The sequence below is a fragment of the Takifugu rubripes genome, chromosome 14, assembly GCF_901000725.2.
Source record: "Takifugu rubripes chromosome 14, fTakRub1.2, whole genome shotgun sequence".
NCBI classification, from domain to species: Eukaryota; Metazoa; Chordata; class Actinopteri; order Tetraodontiformes; family Tetraodontidae; genus Takifugu; species Takifugu rubripes.
The window spans coordinates 13,695,114-13,721,899 of record NC_042298.1 but is presented as its reverse complement, the minus strand read 5'-3'; the positions used below and the strand labels follow the sequence as shown (position 1 = coordinate 13,721,899).

General features: G+C 39.6%; 1 protein-coding gene across 4 annotated transcripts in view; it reads left to right on the top strand.

The window, feature by feature from the left end:
* fstl5 (follistatin-like 5) overlaps positions 1–26,786 on the top strand; it is a 107,516-nt gene that overhangs the window by 21,052 nt on the left and 59,678 nt on the right. For all 4 annotated transcript variants that reach the window (XM_029847434.1, XM_029847437.1, XM_029847436.1 and 1 more), the window contains 2 exons: positions 3,769–3,799; positions 18,890–19,138. In XM_029847434.1, coding sequence (XP_029703294.1) covers positions 3,769–3,799; positions 18,890–19,138 — 280 coding nt within the window. The remainder of the gene's footprint in view (positions 1–3,768; positions 3,800–18,889; positions 19,139–26,786) is intronic.

The window sequence follows — 26,786 nt, the reverse complement described above, 5'->3', positions numbered from 1 at the left end:
AGAGGATTGTTTATTTTTCACAGACATCTTAAGTGAGAAATTCAAATCCCAAGACAATATTTTAACATAGTGTATTTTGTTTGTTACTTGCCAATTATGTACTTAGTTTAAGCTTTGTTAAATTAATGTGTAAAGTGTGTATTTCACTATTTAGGTGCCTTTCAATGGCCATCTTTGGTGTCTTGAAAAGAGCTATCTAGGCTTGTGACTTTGTAATATCATTTTAGCTTGTTTTGTACATCGACCAACAGCATATATATGTGAGTGTCTACTGGTTGGCTACTGCCAGTCTTTCTTGCCTTTGTTGAGAACCAGTGATAATTAACATAATGTCAGCATGGAGTGAGAATTTGACAGGATGCTACAAAAATGATCTATATGCATTTTCTCTGCAATTAAGTTGGTGTGCCGGTACGGCGATCAAACTGCAGGAGCGTCATTGTAGCACCACCAGCAATTACAATTTATCCCGCAGGAGGACAGCAGTAAACACATCTCATCTATCTGCCTGTCAAGAGAGACTGTAGAAATGTCAGTCCTTTGCTGTAAAATGGTCATATTGGACCTTTCTATTGCTCAGAGAATTTTCTGCGCTGGTGGCAAGATTGCAGAGACCGAGGTTGTTCGCTTGTCAATACGATTGAACAGCAGTAAAGAACAGTTGTTTCAAAAAGAGCCCTCCTGAGGCTCCCTTTGAGAACTTTCCTCATGGTTTTGCAATGGTTAAACATGGTTACAGTATATAATCGTCAATACTAAAGCTTTGCAAAACATTTTTATTAGGTCCTTTGACATTTGTAATTAAAAATGTGGAATGGCACAAAATAATGTGACTCCAAGTGCAGAATGGTACAAACATATTGATAATTGTTTTATTGACATAATTGCAACAATTTTGTAATTTGTTCATTTTGGAGAAATGTAACAAGCTCTACCAGCAAGCCTTGATTGTTGAGTAACGCTATGCCTGTTCTTTGAAGGACAATGGTTTACTGACCGACAAAAGGATTGGATATGAACTCTGTAAGCTTTTTTCAGAAAGACTTCAAGCAGCACGAGGTGCTCAGCCATGACACGTTCTACCCATAATCCCTTTGGTATTGTTTCAGCATTTCTGTGTTGAATCCTCTGTATGAGGTCACCTATAGGACACAGACTGACCCTGATCTCCAGGGTCCAGATGTGATTGTAATTGATGAAATGGGAATCTAAAAACACAACACTTTTCATATCTTGAGATTTAATTTCTTAAAGCTTTTATTGTGTTTCTCTTTGGGAGAGATGGAGAGACTGTGTGTAATTTGTGGAATAACGACCAAGCCGATGCTGGAGATGAGTGATTTCAGAGAGTTTGTCGCCATGACATCAAGCTGTTATTTCAGGACAAACAAAATGGAGGCAAGGACAACTGTGTGCATTGCCCAACCCCATCCATTCAGCACTGGCACGACCACGTAGCTAAATCTAGATTAACAGAGGATAAGCAGAGAGCCAGAGACAGAGGGGGATTGGGTAAATGACATTCAGCCAAAGAGGGAGAAGGAGAATTAATGACAAAAAAAAATCCCTAGCTTTTTGGACAGCTTCAATTGGCTGTATGTGGGGCTAAAAAGTGACAGTTGTCAGTATTGCATTACCTCTCGCCATCTCCTCCTCCACTGCTGGTCAGTTTTTGCCCGGAATTGTGCCGCTCATCTTGATGAGCAGTCTATTTTCAAATGGCAGCCACCCTGAGGCAGAGGTGAGCAGCTTCTGTGAAGTCTCCAGAGGGACTGTAGCAACTGTGCTCGAACAATAACTAGATGTTGGTGCTCTTAGTGGCATTAACTCATGTTATTCTGCTCTGCAACTTGCTGATTCTTGGTTGTTATTCTTGGTCTTATGACTTATTTACACTGTGGGGGGTTAGCAGGGGTACAATATGTAGCAGTTGTCAGATATGAACAATACCGCGTTAAATACTGAATAACAAGTGAGCTGACACCTGGTTAAAATGATAAAAAGTGAAAATTATTAATTGTAGACGCAACACGAGATTCATTTGGCAGTTACTGAAATGTGAAACAAGTATACAGTGAAGCCACGCCGCTAATGTACACAGTCATGTACAGGGCAACATCCTGTTCATTGTCTCATAGATGGTCGCGGTGTGGTGTTCACAAAGTTGCTCGGTCCTGGATTCTACTTGCTCAAAGAAATATGTTGTAATTTAGAGCTGTTATCAAGTGTGCTTGAAAACTGATGGTGTGGGGGAGCATGAGGGGTGAAGCTGGAGCAAGCAGCAGGGGAGCGGGTGTAAATTGCCGGAGAGTTGAGATGATACCAGAAAGAGAGTGACGTGGGTGGTCAGCCAGCTCGCTGCAACACAGGCAGGTGAACCGCAGGTTGAGCAACTGGGTGCTTCCTCATCCCTGGAGTCTCTGAGAGGGGTCTGCCAGCAGTCTTGGGGGAAATCACTCTCTTCAAACAAATGGAGTGTGAACACTGTCTGCCATATGCAAATGAACCCCATTTGATATCTTCCCTACCTGCGATGCAATTCAAAATGTCACAGCCTCCAGAGGGTGTAGAAGATGAGAGCCCCAGGTGTTACCAAGTGATTTGAGCCTCCTAAAATTCTAGCCAACAGTGTTTTGCAAAAGATTTCCCCCATTTTCTTTCTTTTTTTAAGCCACATGAGAATTAACCAAATGTGAGCCTGAAGGTAGTTTTCAGAAATGTACACTGCCAACTAGTTATTTATTTTATTTTGAGCACAATCTGTGAGATTTGTTTTTAATTTGATTAGAATGCAAAAGAAAACACAAGACCAGCAACATGAATGCAAGTTATTGCCGTTGCTCATGTGGATACATTGAAGTATTGGAAGTGTATTGAAACACAAACCCTTCTCATCGATTAGGAGCATTTCCAAACACAATTCAAACTCAAGCCTTTGCTGGGAACATGGAACCGCTAATAGTCCGTTTTCAACAGGCCGTCAGAGACCAGTGTTTATTACCGACTGTAGACCTGTTGCATAATGCATCATTTTAATGATACCACTATGCTGGAACTGGGAGTGGAGCTGGAATTTCTGTATGGGAACAAGAAGGATGAGCAATGCAGCTTCCAGAGGAATTAAACATTTATGCGATCTCTTTTGTATACATGTTCTGTAAAATGCAGCTATTTGGTGTTTTATTCCTGATAGGAGCAATTCTACAGCAGCATCATACATATTCTAAAGCTGCATCTCCTAAAAGGGTGACGGTTATTTTCCACTTTGACACATCTGGTTTGTGTTTGATTTGTTTCTTTATTTGTGAAGACAGTAAAGTTATATTGGCACATATATATTGTCAGAAATGTGGCCCAAGGGATTATTAGAGGCAATTTTAATTTGAACTGAACATGTTCTACAATGGATAAACATAAATAGGCAACAATTAATTAACCAAAAAATAGACATTTGGAAATCATCATGGAACCATCCTAGAACCTTGGGAGAGTGATGTGTGTGTTATAGTTAATGGTTTTACAGAGTCTGTCTGCTTCAATCGTGCCTCCATAGCTCAGCTCTTTGTTACTCACTATTCACATTAGAAAGGAGGAGAAATAATGTGCTGAAGTGAATTATTTCAAGGAATATAATCAATGCCTGCAGCTAAAATGTTGGATTTCACAGCAATCACTTTAATGTCTTCGTTTTGAAGACGTGTCAACGTATCAAAGCTGCTTTATTATAATTGTGATTCTTTTTCTTTCCATTTGTTCATGTTCCAACAGGATGGGATCCCTGAGAGCTTCAGGATAAGTGGTGAGTTTGTCTTTGTCCTTTTTCCTTTTACTTGTGCATCATACTTGGTAGTTGCAGACATGCGAGATGCCTCTGCTGTAATATCTGCAGGACCGATGGTGTACATTATCCACAGATTTAATATTTAATCGATGGTAATAAATACTGAATACAGAGAGCATGCTGGGAAACATGTCTAACCCAGTTTACCCTTGAATGGTTTATTTGACATGGTTTATTTGACATTTAGTCTTAACTGACACATGCCGTGCTATTGTATGAAGGGTTATGAAGATTTGAGTCCAAATTTATTTTCATCTGTGCACGCGAGTGAGTGAGAAGCAATTTGTAAAATGTCAATTTCGGTCCAGGTAATCTGCAGAGGTGCATTAACGGTCGCTCGATGGCTTTGCTGCATCTCGAATGTTTTTCTCCCAATGGTGGTCGTGCATTTCTGCAGCATGGTGAGGCTTGATATACAGATTTAAAACTGTATATTTGGCCATATTTATAAATGTAGACTCATTGGTAGCTCTCTGCTGTCCTGTAGCCTTATTTCAAGTTTTGTGGAAAGGTAGAAAATGCCTTCAGGTGATTTCTAAATGTGTTCAAAGCATAAGTGTGGAAGAGAGTTCTACTTCCATGCTGCTGGCTATCAGAAGAGATTAAGAGGGAATGTGATGGCATATTTTTCTATTAATGCCAAAAATAGCTGTTTATCTCTTTAAAAATAAATCAAATAAATGGTTAGTAACTGCAGTGAACCCCTTCTCATGGAAACTCCAGCTACTACTGAAACATCTGCATGAGAACCCACTGGAAAAGCATCAGTAGATGTCCATCAAGCATCTACGTTCATCACATTCCACATGCTTTCGGCCAGTAATAAATGACAAATTGAATGTAATTCCATAGTAAGAGGTTTGTTCGTCAACTTCTGTGTATGATGTCTGCTCGTCATTTAATTTTATAATGTATGTTTCTCTTTTCCATTCAGTTTCCCAAGACTCACTGCAAACTATTGTCTTTTTTCTTATACTCAGCATGTTTACATGCACTGATTAATCGAGCTATACTAAAAAAATCTGACATTGGCTTCTGGTTGTATGTAAGGTAGAAGGAACGAATTCCAGGGGGATGTCAAATACCAATTCTGAGCATAGCCCATTTTAGCCGCGTATGTAAATGTACTGACTCTGTCAAATGTTAATTTAATTAGCATTCAATGCAAGGCATCAAATCAGCATGATTACAGGATCCTAAATGATTGCAGATCAGCTGTTTTTGGCCTGAATGGGAGAATCTTTGGGCTAAACTACAGGTTGATATGCTGTAGTTTTGTTGTGATAAACTGACAGTTCACTGAGCATATATTGTTGGAGACCAGGATGAATCACTTGACAAAGAAAAAATCTGTTAGCCCTGAAAGTGTTTTTGAGAGCTGAGTTACCTCTGAGATAAATGTCTCAATTAACCTGGATTCTCAAGCAGAAATGATTGCTGTATCATTATGGGATAGAAGTCCTGGCTGTCAGTTTGACAAATCAAGCTTGTCACCATAGAAACTACTGTCATACGAAATTGACTTGGTAACGTAATCAATATTTAGATTGTTTTATAATAAAGCTAACCAGTGGTAATGGCAGCTTTATTGGACTGTCTGGTTGATGGCAGTATGGATGCATTAAAGTGTCAGAGCCCTCCTTCTGTTGGACACATCCATCTCTTCTGTCAAGCTGCCACCTTCTCCAAGAGTCAGTGTCAGCGAATAGGTGGTCCTGCTGCCCAACATCTGACACCCAGTGTCCGAAAGGGCCACTAAATGGAACCCCCATCTCTCTTTACTGGGGAAGGGCGAAGCTATAATTGTGGAGGGTGTATTAACATAAAGGGCGGACTCGGCTGTCTACTGTGGTTTGCTTTAATTCACCGTGTTTTGTAAGCTGAGAGGAGATATTGCACTTTGGCTAGCTTTCAGCAAACTCATTTTCAGCCCTGATAAGAAGACATGCAAACAGAAGAGAAAATCATAAATAATTCAAACCTCCCTCCCCCCAATATATTGAAAGCCTTTACATATTATGTAACCAAGTTTGGCATGAAAACTTGTCTCCAAAGCTGTATTTTGAACGGCCATATACTGTACAGTAGGAAACACAAATCTGAGGGAGACAGAGGGACAGCACAACACAGTCGAGCAATATTTTTTTTTTTTTTTTTTTTTTTTTAATAAAGCACAAAATAAATTCTGGTGGAGATTTGGGTGAGGTGGGTGAGGGTCTGTTTCACAGAGTCTGTCGGATAAATTAATGTTACTCTGGGCTCAAAACTAAAAAAAAACTGGGTATTGTTGTTTCTTGTTCTGTATTCATACATACAGCACATACTTGAACCTGTTCAATTGTGCAAGGTTGTGATATTCCCTGACCCGCGATAGTCTGCCGGTCCATCCACAGAGGATTCTCTGCCAAATGTTCTCAGTTAATGCGTGCCACAACCACGAGCAGGGAGCATAGTTAAGAAAAAGAATGGGGCGACTATTAAGTTCCTCCACTCGGTGTGAATAGGAAAGGAACAAATAAATAAAGCAATTATAGATTGAGGGAATACATTGCCATATATACTCTGTGTGTCAGCACAGGGGCAGACCAGAGGAAAAGTGTCAGCTGTTTTCCTGGATGGACTGTAATTGGTGTCCCAGAGCAAGCGTGCGCCTCACAAACGGAGCTTGTTCTGCAGGCAGGCGGCACATAGTCCTGCTGCCAGTGAATGCTATTTTATGCAATAGACATTGCTCGATGTAACACACCTAATGGGAGTTGTGTTTATTCTTTTTTCTTTTTCTCTCTCCTTTTCTCCTAATTTGTTAAAGTATGACTTATGCGGTGAATCCGACACTGAGATTTTTTTTATTTTGGACTGTTGCAAACGAGCTTTTGACAAGTCCATTCTGACAAGTTTCAGCATGTAGAATATTTCTTCAATTTCAAACCCAGATTCTTTGTCATTTTCTGGTGCGACGGCGGTGCACTCTTATTAAAAGTGATATCGCTATCTTACATCTTGTGAGGGATTTTTGCCAATTTTGTTCCTTGAGGTGGCATCTGAAGTGAATGTGGAATGAACGTGCAGCTTGGTGCCTTTCCCAACGTAAATGGCACAATTAAGTCAGAAATGCAATTGCTGCCAAAACCTATTCTCACTGTATATTCAGTAGTCTGCCTACACAAGATATGGCCCAACCACTCACTGCCATGTAATTATTTATGATCAGTTCTGATTTGAGTACAAATCGTGTGGCTCTGTATTATTAGTATTATTATTATTATTATTAATGTGATTTGAAAATTCCACATTTATGTGAGGATACACAATTTGTTGAATGAAATATTTTATATAAAATGATTTTATAGTTTACAACCTCAAAACATTCACACTCAAATCGGCCTTTGTAGTTTCAGGGTCAAAGGGTCATAGGGTCATAGGGTCAGCTCGCCTTCAGTAGATCCTTCCTGTATTCTTTCTGTATGTATTCCTATTGGTTTCAGACAGTATTATGCTGGCATTAGACCTGTATAATTACCAGTACACGGCTAATTTATTATACATCTGAGTCCCCATCTGAGTGTGGGTTATGTCTTAAAAAATACAATTTTAGAACAGATAAGTAAGAAAACAGCTTTTTCTAATTCCTGGTGGTCTGTTAAGTAAGTTAATACTGGGGAATAGTTATGAGGAAGGCTACAACCTCATAACCTGAGCTCTGACTATCGTGCTCATCAATCATTTATTCATCATTTGACATATTGACTTGTGGTGCTTAAACATGATTTCCAAACACTTTGGAAATGATTTCCAAACACGGAACACTGGAATGCAAACATTATGTTCCTTGAAGAAACACAGGAATGCTGATAAAAGCATAGTTTCCTTTAAAAAAAAAAAAAAAAAAAAAAAAAGTTATTGTGATGAAGTAACTAAAGTATGACAAAAAAAAGTATAGCCTCTGACAATAGAGTCGACAGTATTGTTGCAGTATTATCTATGTATTGTGACTGTATTGGCCATATAAATTGATGTTGTAGACTTTATTGCAGTTGTAAAATGGCCAAATCTCTAAAGACTTGATTAATAGTGTGCTACTAAACGGAAATATTGTAATGCAGCTTATAATAAACTGATTATAAATTACCATTAACAGTTTTAAATAAATGTCTGGTTGAAATGTCATAAATGATATTTTTATTGGTTCTTCTAATACAACCATAATTAATAACAATTTCATCTAACAGAGAGACGTGTTGAAACAGTCCGGAGCACGTTAGCCAACTGAAGATTTTCTCACCGATGGTAAATAATGATCGAATGACTGACCTCACCTGTTTTCCTACTATGGCACATCCTTCTAGTTGAACACAGCACCACAGCAAACATCTTGTTTTGTAGCCCGGCACCACTGTTTGTTCCTCTAATGTGTTGACTCCCATTCTTTCATATACAGAGGTAATATGTTAATCTGTATGCAGAGCAGCTGCCTCACTCCCTACCAGACTCAGGGCCCGGTGCAGTAGTATGTTTGAATAATTCAGAGGATGCAAGCACAGGGCTTTAAATTGTATATTAATTCTAAAATTACACACCACCCCCCGGGTTTAAGATACAGTTTTAATAACTCCTCATAACTGTATAACGGATTGAGCATTTCTGCATTGTTCTGCGCTTTACTTGGAATTAATGGGAGACTCGTTTTTGCTCTGTCTAACCTCTCAATTTCTGCCACAGTTTAATTTGCTGTCGCTTTCACACAGTACGTCTTAATCAGTCCACTGACTTTTGCAAAGTGTGCAGTCTTGTATGTAAAAGGAGACAAGTGTTTTATAAAGAGAGGCTATGGTCTTGCTCTGGGCCATCTGCTCATGAGTCCTGCAGGATTCTCATTTGAAATTCTTAGGGGACTTTTCTGGGTATTTTGACAGACCACTTATGCTTCTTGACCCACTAAGCTTTAAAAGGACACTTGTCTCTGACCTAAATAGTGTATGGGACAGCTCTGCCACCTTCCCAAGGGAGCAAGCCACCTATAGCTTTCATGGTCAGAGATGCATTAAGGTGGATTTATGGTTGTGCAGAAGCTCCTCACAGAGCCGTTTGCTGTAACTCAAACTGGTCACACATGCCACAGTGAGCATTTAGGATTCACCATTTGTGTAACTTCAACATTCCACAGCTGAGCCTGTGAAACATTACAATGTACAGTAGGTTACACTATGCTCCATGAGACGCTGCAAAAAAATGTCGGAAAGGTAAAGAGCAGTTAGGAAGATGAAGTATACTGCACTTTCCACATTGCTGATGTGTTTGCATCTCATGTGTTCAAGATTAAAAAACATTATTAGCCAAATATGGATGGAGCTCGAAATATAAATGTAAAAAAAACAACAACAAAAAACACATTAAAACAAACACGCATTTAAAAAAAAACAAACAGATTAAACCCAATGACGGTTTGTTTGTTCACGTGATGCTGTTTTAAGTGTGGTGTTAAAGTTTTTGTGGAGTTTAATTTTCAGCCTGTCATTATGTGACGGGCATTAAAGTGTTTTTGAAACTTGAACGCAGCATCGTCAGTAGCAAACAAACAGGTGGATGCAGTGAAACAGTTTTGGAGTAAATGAGACCGATAAAACAGCACCCATGCCAAACATCAACATCATTAAGTCTTTACAGCCGTCATAGAAACTGCATAAAATGCGAAATATCGGCAGATTCAATATAGAGTTTTTATTCTGCAATGGTCTGGGCATCCGGCTTGCCAAACCAGCGACATTTCCCCGACGGGGGCAGCCATGTTTGTGTTTACATGTTTCTCTGAACAGGACGTTTCTTTTCTCCCCTGATCATGAAATATTGGTGCCAGAATTAACTTGTTTATGAGTAATGTGTTGAAGCCTGCTGTAGTTTTCCATTAGACCTGTTTGTTAACTGCTCTCACCTGGTGTCCCAAGTGTGTTTGCTAATTTGATGCAAGCTTCAACATCTTGTGAACAATAATTTGGAGGACTCAAGTGTTTCCTGCAGAAACACTGACGCTAATGAGCATCTGTCTATATATAAATTATTGCACAAAATTGCGTTGCTTTAAATTCGGTACCTCAGCTGTGCACTGCTTCGAACCACTTAAATCACAAGCTTGTTGATTTAGTGTTTTTATACCGTAGTTTAAAGGTTTGAATTAAAAAGGCCTAGGCGCCAAAATGAAGCGTCAAAGAAGAAAGGAGCGCCACACTTCGGTACTGTTGCTAAATAAACCGAACTCTGGGGTGTGTATTTAGTATTATTTAAATTTCATTTAGACCCATGATTTTGAAAATCTGGCTCTGGCTCAGAATCTGTGAGTTCACGCTTGCAAGCGTTGACTGATAACCACCCGGGGCTGTTAGAATTGTGTTTACGAGCCGTACTATAACTGACACGTGTGGTGCTCAATTATTTTCATGTCTGTAAATCGTTTAGCGATCTTGCAAAACTGCTTACTTGACCATGAGAGGGCAAGAGGAGAGCAAAAGATGCAATGATGATCAGCAGTTTTACCAACGAGTGTATAACGCGCTGCACAATTAGCAGCATCAACATCACCACCTTCAGCCGTCATTTTCAGCATATAAATGAGTCCCAGGATGTTGATCCAATCACTTTTGGCAAACCATATCTTTAATATGTACCATTAAATGAAGTGGGACGAATCAATTGAAATTCATCAATAAGACGTGTGAACCCGCAGAGGGTAATGATGAAAGCTTGGTAATAAATGTACTACTTTTCCCAGCTGAAGGTCACCGCGGCGATCGCTAGAAGAGACATTGTTTTGAATGATTGTTCCAGCTCCCGTCCAAAATAGAATTTCCTGGGAAGGATGGCACTGCCTCTGTGTCTGTGAAACACCTTCCTAAGAGATGTACTCTTCACACGTGAAACGCGTCTAATGTCCTATTTTATGGCTTCCAATATGAGCAGCTCCAAATGATTGTCAAATAAAATTCAGGATGAAAGAGACGGCGAGGGAAAACAAGCAAGGTCCTAGTGTGTCTGGTATCGTCATAGTGATAATAATTCAGAAGTGTTTTTCCCTCATGTACAACTACAGGGCCAAGGATATGAGGAAGCAACAGGCTTTGGATATAAACGGCTGACAAACTGCTGCATCACTATTATATCATCTTCTTCAACATCCCATCACCAAGTTGTTTCGATTATATGCGATAAAATTAACAGAATTCCGCAAAATTGTTCTGCTCTACAAGAAGCTTAAATTAAACATGAAATAACTTGGGCTTTTTGAGATTCTCCATTCATGTTCCATTGTCTAACATTTCCTGTCTCCAGTGGATCTACATAATTACCTCGGAACCATTAACACAGAGCAGAAAAAGAAACCGTTGAATTTCCTCCATTTGCTCAGAGATTTTGCCATAATGTGAAGAAATGGGAGGAGCTCTCAATTAGTCTGCAGGGCTGATAAACGCCGGTATTGGCGGGAAAACGGCCGCATGCTGATGTGGATGGAACGGTGGTGGGACTGGGCCCAGGTTAAGTGATTAAGCAAGAGGATAAAATGCGACAGAAAGCTGCTAAGTGGCTTCCAGGCGTTCTCCTATACATTTTCCGATACTTGCATCTATCACGAGGACCAGTGTCCAGGGGTGGGCAACAGAAAAGCCTGCTGAAATTGTGGAAGCGGTTTTAGACACTCCTGGTTTAGGTTATCCACAAATGTAGGGGGGTGGTTTGAAACAGTGGGCCCCAACCCCCCCTGCAGAAGATGAGAGGGACAACATACCATAGCAGCCTCCAGATTCCTGAATTAAATTCAGTTTTCAATTAGTATTTAATATCTAGAATTGCAATCAGAATGTAGTTTGGCTGCAGATGGTCGACGTCATCTTTTATTTATTTATTTATTTTATTTTCAAAGCTAACAGTATTGTAATTCTGGCCACTATATATCAAACTGATTTAAAGAGCTGGATGGGCAGACGATTAATCAAATTTGGCTCCACACAGAAGAGCCATGCTGTATAGGAACATCTGATCCTGGCACACAGATTATTTACTCTGCACATTCACTGTTTTCTTCCAGAATACATAAAATTCCATTCTTAACTTGATAAGAAGCATAAAATATGAAAATATTCCAGTTCCTAAATCTGTATCTGTTGATTACGAGTGCAGATTTGTTTTCGGTGAGGCCACTGATCACCAGAGGAACCCCTGAGTACGCTTCCAACTGGTGTTATCTCAGCAACTCTTTAACTGAAAAACAACCGCTGCTTTGTGAACGGGGCTCTTTAACACATGCACACGCACTTCACCAAGCTAATCTTTACGAGCAACCGTTGGCGGCATTTGTATCGATGCTTTCAATGCTTAAATTAGAAGAAAAACTTTTACACTGGAGTGGAAAACAAAACACATCAGAGGCTTTAAGGAATGTACTTCATGTCCTCCATACACATTCACGTTTAGTAACTTGGGTTATTTTTGGCGTGGACAAAAACCCTCGAAGGGAAGCCTTTTTTTTAAATCCATGATCAGATAGTCAAATAAACCTAATTATTTTTGTTCAGCTGCTGTTGTATGTCCATTATTAACAGGCTACATTATATTTCTGTAGTTTGTGTAGATTTTACCCTGCTTTCTTTATACTCTGAACGGTGGTGATGATCATGTGAATGGATTGTTTACTCTCCTAATGGCCTCTTGTCTATAATCCAAGATGAACGTTCGGTAGTGAACGTCTGTCTTTGCAATATCTGCCTCTTCTGGCTTCACTCAACATGTTCTGCTTGAGTGTCCATTTCTGGCCCAGAATGATCTTGATGATTGAGGTGTGCACGGTGGCACTTTGGTCAGCATTTTAATGTTGTGACCTTTGCACTTTGAGACAGCTGCATACGTTGTTCAAAGTGACTTTTCACTGTTAGGTCATCTAGCCTGAGAAATAAGTGCTGAGCACTTAATGCAAACAGGTTTATGTGTTTCAAGTGCAGAATTCTGGATAGAAGCTCATAAATGGCCCGTCGGTCTAAAGTCATCACACAAAAAGGTGCAATTTGGGATTAAAAGAGCCACAGTTACTCCTTTTGAAACCCATTCAAGGAAATCTTTATAAAATGACATAAGACCTTTTAAAAATTGTACTCTGGGCTGTGGAGGGATTCATTGAGGTGGAAGAAAAGATATAAATGTTTTAAACTTTGTGTGTTACTCAGCCTCAAGGAGCTGAGAAGCTCTTGTGCCTTAAATAGCTTCTCATAAAATGTTGACAAGTCCAAACACCACATGGAGTACATCTCCTGGAACTGAAATTAGTCAGGTAGAGGATGTGCATCAATATTTCTAACTCGAAGATAGAAAAGAATGGGTGTTAACAGGAATCTTTTCTTCAGAGGCAGAAAAACAGCTCTGATCATTTGCACACTTTAATTTAATCTTAAATTTCCTTTTTATTTTTTTTAAATAAAAATGGAAGCTGCGCAGTTTCTATGCTAATGGCTCCATCCAGCCACATTAACACCCTGTTGATAGTATTCAAACAGGCAGGGCAGATAGCTCCATGCTCAAAGATGCACTGTGCCCCTTCCAGTGAGACTCTGTGGTCTCCACTTAACCCTGAAATCGGCGTGTAAAATAATGCTGCTGCCGCATGATGGGCAGAGAAAAGGAAAAGTAACCAGCGAGTCGTACACACAACAATGGGCACGATTCCACACACAGGTTCGAGTAAAGCATCCTTCTAAATCACTCAACATTTTATAAAAAAAATAAAAAACCTTTTAAGCCTGGAAGCAGGCCAAATCCATATGGAGAGACACAGTATACAGTTCAGTCATCTCAGCCAGGCATGCTGACTTATTTTTCATTTAAACATTGAACATACTTGTACAGGTTGTACTTTAATTTGTATATAATGTGGAATCTTTGTTTAAAAAGTTGGATGGATCCTCTACTCCTTTCCAAATGCTGCTGCAGTCTGTTCCAGTGACTACTCCATGTCTGTCGAGAGTGTTGAGCAAAGTGTCAGCTCGTGCGTGAGGATGTTTCATTGTTTATGTGCCATGTAAAGTTTGAGTTGTAGTCTGCTCCGATTATGTTGTTGTTAAGGGGCCTTGTGGGCCAGCTTAACTCCGTATGCCGAGTGTGAGTCTTTGAGTCTGACTGTTGTTTACCACTCTTTGCTTTTTCCCTCAGGAATCAGGCCCCTTTAATGGAGAACATCTGATGGGTACTACACAGCCTCTCTTAGTTTAGGAAGCAGTGGGGGAAAAAAGAGGCGCGCAAAGTGGTAAATGAAATGAAACTTGAAAAAAAGAAGTTCGGCTCTGCACGAACGGTGGCAAACATTTAAATTCCGTCTGAGCAGCACAGATGTCACAAAGCGCAGGAACGGAGCAGGCTGTTCCACATTTGGAGGACAGTTTCCGTTTTATTGCTTTCTGTTGACGGGCACGTCTCTCCCTGCAGAACGGTGCTTTGATCCATCCGCAGCGACTGATCTGATCATGTCAGCCACATCCAAATACATCTGTTATCCATTTACACGGTCCACCTCATTATGCGAGCGGCACAGGAAGATGGCCTTTGCAAAACAGACTGGAGTCATACGTGTCAGGAGTTGCTGTTGCCTACATGCTTGGAGTTCAAAATTGTTCACTTTTAACGAGGTGCTTCGGTATGACTAATAAAGTTTAGTCTCGAATAAGTACATTTCTAACTTTGCCAGATCTCTAAGATGCAGAAGTACAATACAAATAGTGACATTAGTGGAAATGTTGTATGATAGAAGCCACTAAAAACACTAGACCTGTAGTTCTTAGAGTTGCAGCTCATCTTATTTAAAAGCTAATATTTAGTGAAGCAACTGCCAATCGGGGAATTAACTTTAGTCTGACTTAATTAATTGTTGTCAGTCATATTTCTGTTTGCAAACGCTGTCAGGATGTCTGATTGTCACTGTATTTCAACGAACCAATTATGGAGCTGGTAAATTCTTCTCTAAATAAATGCTACTAATGTGAGTGATGCCAGTTTTTAGCATCTAATTTAATAAATCCTTTATATTTTTTCCTAAAACCTGGCAACACAGCTGGATTTGCTGCACGGCGTTGCCTAAAAGCACATTCATCCATTTTTGTGTCCAGCTCTCTGCTGTGATCTCTAGCAGCAATTTGCTGAGTCATTTTACCTCCACACGTTACCTGAATTTGTGCATGATTTCATCTAACCCCCAGGATCATCAGTGTATTTCCGTCCATGCTCTGGAAAAGGACGAGGTCATCAATAACTGGTCGGCTGCACAAGATTTCTCATTTGTTTCTGATGTCAGCTGATGACCAGATTGTGTGACGTGCATACTGATAACAGAGATGTGCCCTTTGTCGACCTCGCTTGTGGCAAGGGATGCTTGGCTGTTCGACACAAATTTGCCAAATAAATCATTATGCCAGGGCGCTGCGGGGATTTAATAAAGTAGAAAATTGACTGGCTTCAGTCAGGTCACAGTGAACACGCATGTATACTGTCTACTTTGACAGCTAGAGGATAATGAAGGAGCCCGTCTGGGGAAATGTTAGGGACACAACTGAGGCTCACTACTTTAGGTCAATCTATGCAGAATGGCTACAACTTTGCTCTGGTGTTCACAGAAGATTAAAAGCCTCTTTTTCAGTCTTAATTTTAATATTTACGCTGAGCAACACCGACACACTCTTTCCAGGTGATCTTTCTTGCTGAGTTAATGCCAGTTTATCTTAGAGTAGTGACAGCTGTATGCACCCGTCCGTTTGGAAGAAGTGGCTTCTCACAAATGTTCGTGAGCCCTAAATCATAATTTTACCAGCTAGGCTGCTATAGCTGATATAGTTGGTTGGGAGAAGAGGTAAAATGGGGGATGGGGACAGGTGGAATTGGAAAATGCCGCAATTGGGGACCTTTTTGTATTTGATATTATCATTCAATACACCAAAGATAACCTATGTACGGTATATTTATGACCTATATTGAATAACATTTTCCAGAATCTTGGAGATACTGACTTTGCGGCTCTAAAGTCACCAGCAACTTAATTCATAAGCCAAAATTCATTACTTCATAAAACACTTAGAGAAGCCTTGATGTATAAATTGGAAAAGTTAAGATAGTTGTGAAACAGTTTGATGAGATAAAATAAGCCCTTTAAGCTGTCAGAGCAAATTATCTGGATAATTTCTCCTTAATGGACATGAATAGAAGAAAATGTCATTTCCTTTACTTTTATATGACTGTAATTGGTTAAATGCAGTATAATGTTGGCTCAGGCCACATTATCATTAAGTTGAGCCATGAATGTGTTATGTTGTATAATAAAAAGTGCTGAATGATAAAGGAGAGGAAAATAATTTGCCATCACATATACCAGTTGACCAGAAATCACAAATTGATGAGTTCACCCAGCTGTGTGTGTTTGGTGCTTTAAGGATGAAAGATAATGACTTACCATCACCATTGGATATATTACGTAATGAAATTAGCATGCACATGGACCACAAATCTACTACAGTACACATGGTGTTTAATAAATGATGACCAATAAAAAAGTGATTGAACATAATGGAACAAAATATTATGCCATAAAAGCCTGAAAGCTTTTTAAAACTCCAGAATTTATCATACACTTTAATAAACATAAAAGTTATGATTTATACTGGAAATACATGAGTTTACAGATTTCTACAAATGTTTTCAGAACATCATTTTATAAAATAGAAAATTGCACTTTTATGGACTTTCATCATGATAATACAAATGTTGTGAGCTTAATATCCTTTTGGCTTATTTGATTTATTTACTTCTTCCTACTCTGAAAAATCAATGCCCAGTTACCAGAATGCTGCCATTTTGCACTCATTTATTTATAGTTTGAGTTATAGAAACTGAAGTTTGGTGCAATTGAATTTTTTTCTTCACCTTACTTTGAGAAAAGGAGCTCATCCGTTAGCCTGTTTGTCCGCCTCATTCACTGCATGGATGATGAATCAATTTTTTTTTTTTTTTTAAATATCATGAATTAACCTTATCAGTCTTCTGAAAGCAGAAACTAATGTAGAGTTTGCCATTTCACAAGAGGCACTTGACACATGGCTGCCTCCACATTAGTCTTTCATTTGGCATATTAGCAGGTGACAGACGAGTAAAAGCGTGTTCTTTACTATAATGCCAACAGTACCTGACCTAACGGTACCTGTCCTGTGACCTTTTTGGAGCCTAATACTTTACAAACATAGGAATACTGTGGTTTTTCATTATGAGTCTTCAGCCTTAAGCGACATTCTAATGAAGCGATATATTCAAAATGGTTTATGGGCTGCTGTGATGTGATCGGTGGCCTGACAAAGCCCAGTTAGTGTTCCTACAGGTTGAAATGGCTGACTGGACTGGGCTCCTGTCCTCCCAGAAAGAAATACAAAGACTATTCCATGATCTTCAGATAGTGTAGCTTTATTTGTTTGATGACACTGTTTTGCTGTGATTCAGTGCTGACGAATTTGCAAAAAAACCTTTCATATAAGGCTATATTTTCTTTCCCTGCATGGCCAAGAGGAAACTCTTTATTTCCTTCTCACAGAGGTCAGGTCATTGGCTACTGTGGAACTGCAGCCCTGCAGGCTGAAAATGAGTGTTTTTCTCAAGGATGCTTTGCTTGCATTTCATTTAGATTTGGGTTTTCATTATAATAACCCTTTGAAATCCCTTAAAAAAGCCTGAAAGCAAATAGAATAACCAATGAAAGTCATTCAAAATCTTTGGGTCAGAAAATGATGTCATCGCTGGCATTAGTGTTCTGTTGTGGTCCAGTATTTAGTTTCTCACTGAATAAAAGCTTGACCTTGCTGGCATGTCCAGAGTAACAGACACCCATTTTTGCAAGCTTAACACACATCATTTCATAAAAAGGCAGTCAAAGTGAATACATTTCTTCTCCCTGAGTATTAAGCCAACAGTGCAGAGCCGGTATGAGCAGGAGGCAGCGATGTCACAGACAGAATTTACCACTCGCAGACCTTCCTCCTCCTCCTGGGAGTCCGTGTCTAGCTCAGACATGTACAGTTGAGTTGCACCAGTGATTTTTCGGTAGTGCCTCACAGCAGGCTATTTTAAAATTGACAAATGAAGTGAGCTCTGACCTCAGGCAAGGTGCAGAGTGCTGAGTAGAGGTGGGGGAGCTTAAATAGATCCCCTTTTACTGTAGCTATTAGATGTATAATTATATCCAAGACATTAACAAGAAAAAAGGGGACACTTTTTGGAATAAAAACAGCATCAGACCCCACCATCCTCCTCTATCCCTTTCTTTCTTTAAGCTTGTAAAAGCAGTGAAAGGAATATTATTCCACCTATTTTATTTGAGGCTTTTTAACAGAACAACAAAATAGTAATCAGCAAATCAATTTGTAGATAACAAAACTTTAGCTGCAGCTCTAAATGATAGATTCTCCTTCTCTTATATTAGGTTCATTACACATTTCATGAAACCTAACTCAGCCATGAAATGGACAGGAAAAGGGACATTAGGTGCACTCGCTTCATCATTATAATAGAGTCAATAAGACTATTATACAGTAGGCATGAGGATCTGGGCTTAAAATTCAAATCAACCTGATTTTAGAGGGCTATTGGGGGGTGCACGTGTCCCCCGCAAAAGGGATTACAAGTTACAACTTTGTTTTTTTATGACAATCTGAAGTGGTCACCTTTGTGGTCTGACGTGGTCACCTCACCTTTGTGGTCTGTGAAGAACTTGATTTGATTTCTTTTTGGAACTAGAGAGATATTGTCTGAGAGAGGCTCTGAGGTAAATTTTTAAAAAAAAACTAATTTCAACCTGCGGTTCCTGAAAGCAGCATTTCATGGGTCATGTTGCGCACTGGAAGGTGGTTCACTGGTATACTGGACCCATATTGAAACATATTTGTGTGTCCTGTAATTTTGTCATTACTTTGTGTCTGAGGCTCCTGTGTTGTGTTGGTAATTTTTTTTAATGTTTCTGTTAAAAAATGATTTGTTTGTTGTTTCCAGGACTTATGGGACACAGTCGCTACCCTGGTCCTTGTCAACACAAGTATTGTGGTTTGGGTCAACACTGTGTGGTCAACCATGAGACTGGCCAAGGGGTGTGCACGTGCTTGGACCACTGCAAACCACATTATAAACCTGTGTGTGGGTCAGATGGGAAGCTGTACCAGAACCATTGTGAGCTCCATCGGGCCTCCTGTCTCAAAGGGTTCCGGATCACCATCGTGCACAGTGAGGAGTGCTTCTACAAAGGTAAGAGCTGAATTTAACTATTGTCTGTGACAAGCTTGACCTTTATTATGACCAGAACTAGGTTACTTATTAAGGAATAGCAGCATAGGCCTGAATTAAAATAAAGTAGGAGCAAACTTTAATTAAAATCATATAAAGGTTTGCCGCAGAGACAGCGGACTCTTTGGAAAGCAACGAGCTACCATCAGAAAATGCAAGACAAACATGTTTTAGTTGCTCAGATAGTGTCAGTTTTCACAGAAAGCAATATTAAGGAAACCCCATAGAAGGTGCTTACCCAAACTGGGCCCCTCCCACTGCAGCGTGCACCACACACGGTCTTTATTTGTGTGCACCTTTTGCTCTTTAGGTCTACATCTTTACAAGTTTGTATTTATTTGTGTCTTTACACAACTTTAACATGATTTGTTGTACAAGTTTTCATTCTAGCTCAACAGTATTCTTAACATTGCGTATCCAGCTATACAAGACAATGGTAGGAAATCTTTATTTAACAGAGGCAACATGCTAATGTAATCAGTAGAAAAGCCCAGAAGCTTTCATGCAGCACAGCGTGCTAAGAGGCACAGGCAGGTGGTGGAACTGCAGTGCTCATGTTTCCCATGAGCAGAAGTGTTGGAATTGACTGGAAACTCTAATTATTTGTGGTCTCTGTAAACAAGGCCTCTCTTTTGTTAAGTGAGACATCAGGGAGGTAAGATTAACTGACACGTTGACTCTTTGTTCCAAGGCAAAGGGGAACAATTGTAAACTGCTCACAGATAACATATTCATAACATCCACAAGTGTGAGTTTGCACCAGCAGGGCAGCTTTGCTCCAGCATGAGGAGTTGCTTTGAATTCCTTAATATGTGTTTATGGTCTCTGTGTGCGTTCTTTCCATTTTAGAGCGCAACATCTTGTGATTGTAGAGGAAATCTTTAAAATTAAATAAAGACTCTTCTCACATTTGACCCTTCTATCATAATGGAATGATTTGCTGATGTTTAGTGACATTGCCCTCTCGCCTGGAGGAAGCCAAATAGGCTCCAGCCCCACCGCGACCCCGCTAAGGGACAAAGCAGTAGATGATGATTGTGACATTGCATCAGTAGGTCAATCAAAAACAATTCCCTCCGGTGTACAAAAACATCACTGATGACATGAGCGCTGCAGCCGCAGTCATCTTGGAGGAAAGCCAGTCAGAATTAAAGCATCCATTTTATCACAGTTGCAGAAAAAGCCATTTAGATCAATCATATGTCCCTGCTTGGTGACAGTCCTAATCCGCCTCCCTCATGTGTCCCCCTCAGACTACATCCACCCCAGGCCTTCCGTGCCCGCTCCATATCTATCCACAATGCAGAGTGGGATATTTGACCGATGTCAGGCAATCAATATCAGATCAACAGCAGCCAAAAAAAAAGAATAGAATAAGAAAAGAACACTAGCAGTCTTTTCTCCTTTCATCTCATCCTGCACTCAGTCCAGACCTTTTTCTTCTTTTTACTGTGACTGACGTGTAATCAATTTCTCTGAGAGGTCCAGGGAGAGGACACAGGAACCTGTTCAAGCCTGTAGTAATCGCTTCTGATGCTGATGTTTTCTTCTGTGCCTTTGTGAAAACAGCCAAAAAAGATCTTATTCAGAGAGATTTAAACCTACTAATTCATGTTTATTAAAAGTTACTTGGCCCTAAAACAGCTGCTCTCAGTTAAACTAAAAATAAACCACTGAAATGTGAGGAAATAAAGGTAACTAACAAAAGCATGCACCTATTTTGACACTCCAGAAGCACAATAATATATCCTTATTTCATTATTAACGTCCGTACAAGGTATTTCATTCAAAAGCTGTGATTGTTGGCAGAATTTTGACTTGGATCAGTTCAGTCAGTTTTGTTTTTTGTCAGATTAGAAGGTGATTGACTGTCATGTTAGAAGACAATTTGAGGCCTTGATATTAAAACGGTGGCATATTTGCTTTGGTCCCTCTAGAACAGATGCAGACATTCTGAGCTGAGTGAATTAAGCAGCATTTGACATGAAGAAAAAGCCCCCATGTAGGTGATATGTGATCCATCGTGATATCATTTATAGTTAAGTTGTGATAAGTTTGAATGGTTCGATATGTTTACAGTTTTGGAAAACATCTACTCTCTTATTCTTACCTGCCATTTTATCGCAGCACTCACAAAAAAACTTTTAGAATATTCTTATCACCTCTAATTCATTTTATTTATCTTTTTAATATTTCTTTCTTTTAATCAGTCCTTCAGATTAAATCATACCAGATGCATAAATATTGTTTTTAAGGAAAGTATGAATTGGGGCTATGATGACTTAAATATGTAGATTCATATAACTGATAGTTTCCCCCGATCAATAACACTGAATTATTGTTTTGAAGTTTGCATTGTCACCTTTACCAATTGGAAATGAATCAGTATTGGCCTGGACATACTGTATATACCAGCATGAAGCTGACATCTAAAGCTTTTCAGTTGCACTGGTGAATGCAAGTCATCATTTACCCATCATGACAAATGGATGAGATTCTATCCAAAATAAAGTCAGCAATAAAATGGAAATGTTCAAATAACATCTGGAAATGATTGCAGCCTCCCAGTCAGGATCCAAGGTTACAGCACATCAGGGAGGTGGCTTCAGTGAGTCTGGCTCATCTAATCATCTCAAATGTCCTACATTTTCATAACCTACAGAAAATGTCCACCCCACATTTCATGGCAGTGCTTCTAAATTAATTAATGCAGCCCAGCATTATCTACTTCCCTGCTGCAACATGGGAATGAGGTTTAAAATGTGAATTTATTTTGACATTACAGCTGAGATGCTTTTTTATGCCAGTGCAAATATTTATGCTTAATTGAATTCAGAATTGCAGATCAAGTCATATGCGCTTTAAAGTTCAACTGAATAGTAGGCTGATGTGCTTTTTCCCTTCCTTTCTTATTCTAGATATCAATGCATAAATGTTTGAAAACTGCACTTAACCTGGCAGAGTTGACAAAGTTTGCACATTTAATTAAACATAATGAAGTACGGACCTTTTTGAATATGTAAAATAAATATATTCATGGTCGAACAGCACGTAGAGGAAAGCAGGAGATGGAGTGCAACAGTCGGGTGTTTCTAATTACAGTGAGGCTTTTAATCAGGAATGGGTTGCTGAATATACATGATCAAACATGATTAATGACTAACACCTCAGAACCTGGAATAGTCCCTTCACTTTCATAATTGCGGTGCCATTGCAGATAGCCGAGTAGCTCCTGTACCGCATTAATGATCTCATATTTCCTGGTAATGCTTTTGTGAATCAGTATTTTTGTATGGGTTGTAATTAGATTTTCCCCTCCACTGTTCTGCACATCTGGAGTTTTAACCCAAATTTAAAATCTTCTTCTGACACTTGGGGTCAAATTTGACACCACAAAGTGTTGAGCTGATCATTTTCACGTTTCTGTCTTGGTTTCTGTCTCACGTTTCTGTCCCGCGAACTGATTAAGTAGCAAATTTCTAAAACAAACACTTATTTTTTGCAGATCAAGGTGTGGTGCCTTTGCTTGTAATTTAAGGTCCTACTAATCAAGGATGTAATTGCACAAAAGATGAAGGGAGATTGTAAAATGGTATTTTCTGCTTTGCAAAGCAAAGTAGTAAATATTTAGTGTTTTGCATCAGGCATTGGAGAGATAAATTAGTGTCCTATGTTGGTGCCTCTCTCTAACATTAGTGCCTGTATGGGTGTGGGGCTCTTTATGTAACCAAACAATGATAAAAGGAGAGCTTTGTTTTGTTAAATGTTTAGAAGGAAAAACACATGTGAACAATCTAATGCTGTTTTGGGGGGTGCAGCTACATAAATCCACATATGAGGTTTTTTTTTCAATTTTTATTTTTTAAATGTATTTGTTGCTTTGGCGTTGACTCATTGCAAAACACAACTTAGAAGATGAAAATGTTTTAACTCCCATTTTTCAGACTCTACATCGTATGACAGCCAAGTTACACTATAGATTTAGCAGCCAACGAGGCACATATGCTGCACAACAACAGTAAACATCTGTAATTAGGCTGTGTCTAAAAGAAGTAGCCCTCGTTGCTTATAATGCTTTTGTTATGAGCTGCTTCTCTGGTACTTCAAAGTCTCTGTGGATGGCTTCCCAGAAAAACATGCTCAGGAAGCGTCATAACTGAAAGCCTCGAGAGCCCTTCAGCAGTGGTGATGCATGTGTGTTTTTGTCACCAGAGAAATGCTCCAGTGGGATCGAGGTGTACACATCAACAGGCTTTGCAATCTCCCGTGCATTCATGCACTTCTTCTAACGACTCTGTGGCGCCTTTAACGCTTCGACCTCGCTTTGGGGCCTGACATTGTAATCGGCAGCCACGCCAATGAACAAGCTGCTCATTAAAATCCATACCTGTGGATCATTAAGTCTGCAAGGACATCCAGACCATTGTCAGGAAAGCCTTTCTGCCAAATGCAACTGAAGTTTGTGTGTGTGTGTGTGTGTGTCTGTGTGTGTTTTGGTCATGAAACCTGTGATGTTAATTAAGTAGACTCATCAAAACAAAACAAAACATTGCTAGTGTCATTGTTTAACAGTTGGATTCAGCTCCATTTTTTTTAGTCTCCTATGGCAACTATATGATATTGCAATCCTATTTATAGTTGATTACAAATCACCTTATCTTATGTTTTTAGGAAGGTCACATGGATATGAAAAACTTTAGAGGCAAAATTCTTGAAACAAACTGACAGTATAAGGGCAGAAAAGCCATTAAGTCAAAGACAAAGTTGCAGCATGAGCAGCAGCCTTGAAATTCCATAGGTTACACATGTTCGCTGTCACTCATCATTTTGTCATTTTCAATGGTCAGCTCCAGAATTGACTTGTAATGTGAAAGTACAGAAATCCAAGGCCAGGTTCATGGCCTGTGTGATGAAATCACTTTATTAGACAGAGGTGCGTGCTGGCTAGGTAACACGCTGCTATATTTTACAAACAAAACGTTCAAAAACTCTTGTTTTAAACCGTTTCTATCAGCTGCCCCTTGTAAAAATGAAATTTGCTTCTTTGTCCTATTGATTTTTTTATTTTTTCCATCTTATTTCCTCTGGCCGGAGATCTCCTGATGATAGTGATATAACTGAATGCACGGCACCGTTAGCTGCTCTTATTATGTCTGAATGAAGACGGATACTGTAGAAAAACGGCATAGACGTATGACATAGCTGTAGGGACTGGCACCGGCCCATTTGTTGAAAAGTGATACGGTCATGGAAATTTCAAAGCACAATGGTGCCATCACACTTTGTGTCTGCATGAATGGCTTTTCTCATTCAGTGATCAGGAAGTAGGCCCTGAAGGAGGTGAGGATTATTAATGATGCACAAAACAAGTCAGAGTGGGAGAAAAAGTAACATTAGTTTAGACATTGATGGGGGTTTGTCATTTTATGTCTCATTTGTGAAATGACAGCAGCCCAACCATTCTTGGGTTGTTTCCTGCAGTCTAGGAGGAGATGAGGCCCGAGGTCTTATTCTCCTAATCTCCAGCAGTTTGCAGCCCCTAACTCTTGTCAAAGTCAGCCTGCCTACGTGTTGCCTAAATTAGGCAGATGGTAACAGGCGTGAGCTGGAATTGCTGTTTGATGTGTTTTTGGCGATGCATTTAGGAATGTAGCATTGCTCGTTATTCCCCAAATGATAGAACAATTACACAAATGTGAAAGCATAAGCCTTACAGCCAAAACATGCCAGGTAGTGGATGATACACAGGTGACCTCAGTGTGGTTACATTTCCTGTCTCTAGGGTTGCCTTGCACACATCTTTACATGGCTCCTAAATTCCTATATGCATTCTTGTTCACCACAGTGATCAAATGTTTGGTTGACTTCAGCATCGGCTCAGCTCATCACCTCACTGTCTTAAATTTCCTGTCAAGGGCTGCTTCTGTGTTTTATCTGATTGAGAGTAACATGGAGAATTATTTTACTATGTCTATCTAAATGTGAAGTTACAGTGTATATTACATTGGTTTTAGTCCAAATTTTATGCATTCTGTGCAGCTTGTCATCAAAGTTATTATTGTCTGTATTTCCTTCTGCTCTTTCTGTGTGTTCTTGTTTTCTGCTGTGTATTCAGTGTGTCTGGATCCATTATCTTCAATATCTATATGTACAGTATTTGTTAGTGGCTCAGTCTAGAGCCCCGAGGCTCAGTGGGCTGGTGCAGTGGTTAGCACAGATGCCTGGGGGTTAGGGCTTTCGTCTGTGTGGAGTTTGCCCCTTCTCTCTGTGTCTGTGTAGGTTCACTCTGGCTTACTCCCACAGTCCAAAGACATATGGAGGACGACAATTTGGTGACTCCAAATTGGCCTTGGGGTAAAAATGAGTGTGTATTTGTCAGCCCTGAGATGAGAGGGCTACTTGTCCTACGTGTACCCCACCACATTCACCTACTGTATTCACATCAGTTATTTTAATTAAATATCTGCGTATTGTACTGTCATGTCCTGTTTCTGATTTACACCCACAGGAGCAGCATGTTCCTAAGTTGAGACAAATTGGTACTGAGTGGATAGAACATTTTGTTTGTGGAGTGTAGACAGCATTTAAACCCCTGTAGGTTTGTGTACTCAAGATGTTGGGTGGGGGGGGGGTAGTTGTCTGTGATTGATAGGTTTATTTATAGCCAGCCCAGCTTCAAAGCACCTTATAATCAAGTGGATCTTCACTGTGTGACTGAAATGGCCCATTATTCCATCAGAGGTGCTTGAAGAGGACGGGTCACAGATCCAGAGCAATCGCAGACAAATTAGCCAATTAAAGATGCTTGAAGTTGCTTCCCCTTTTAGTGCTAAATGGTTACAGTGGGAAGATTTTTTTTAACAAAAGGGCAAACATACACTTTTATTTGGTTTGGTATTGTAACTATTTGTCTCCAACTTGTTTTTACTGCAACATGAAAACATTTTATCAAGTAAATTATGCATGTTCCATTCTATGTTCGGCACCCACTTCTATGAAGGAATGCACAAACTTGGAGAGTTTATCTTGTGGTAAGTTGAACTTTTTGTGCACCAAATCCACTGGAGGTTTGCTAAAAGCCATGTAGAATTGCATATGTTAACCTAAAAAGAATCCCATAACAAATTAATATTGCTTCGGTTTTCCTCCTGTATGTCTTTCGTTTCCACCCACTTTATCAAGAATATCATAACTTTAAAGAATCTAGTGAAATGAAAGCAAACAATAGTTGTTACTATTGCTTGGAGCGATGCATTTGAGTAAGTCACACATACAGGGAGGAAAAGACGAGTGTAGGGAGAGAGGCTTGCAGCACTGTAGGCGTCTTCTAATATCAAAACATTGACTTCATTCTATGTTTAGCAGAGGCCTTGTGACCCAGGCACATGATGGATGTGCTGGATTTGAAGTTGCTGGGCAGTGCAATAAAACACCTCTGGAATGATGGTGGAATCCAGTATTTAATAGCAACATGGAATTAAGCATCAGGCAAAGACACAAGGGGTTAAGCGTCCTGTAATAAAGGTTTAAGAACATTTTTAGGTCATTTGAAGAGGTAGCAAAAAAATAATACCTTCTTTTATGCAACTGTAGAAGTTTGGGGTGAGTA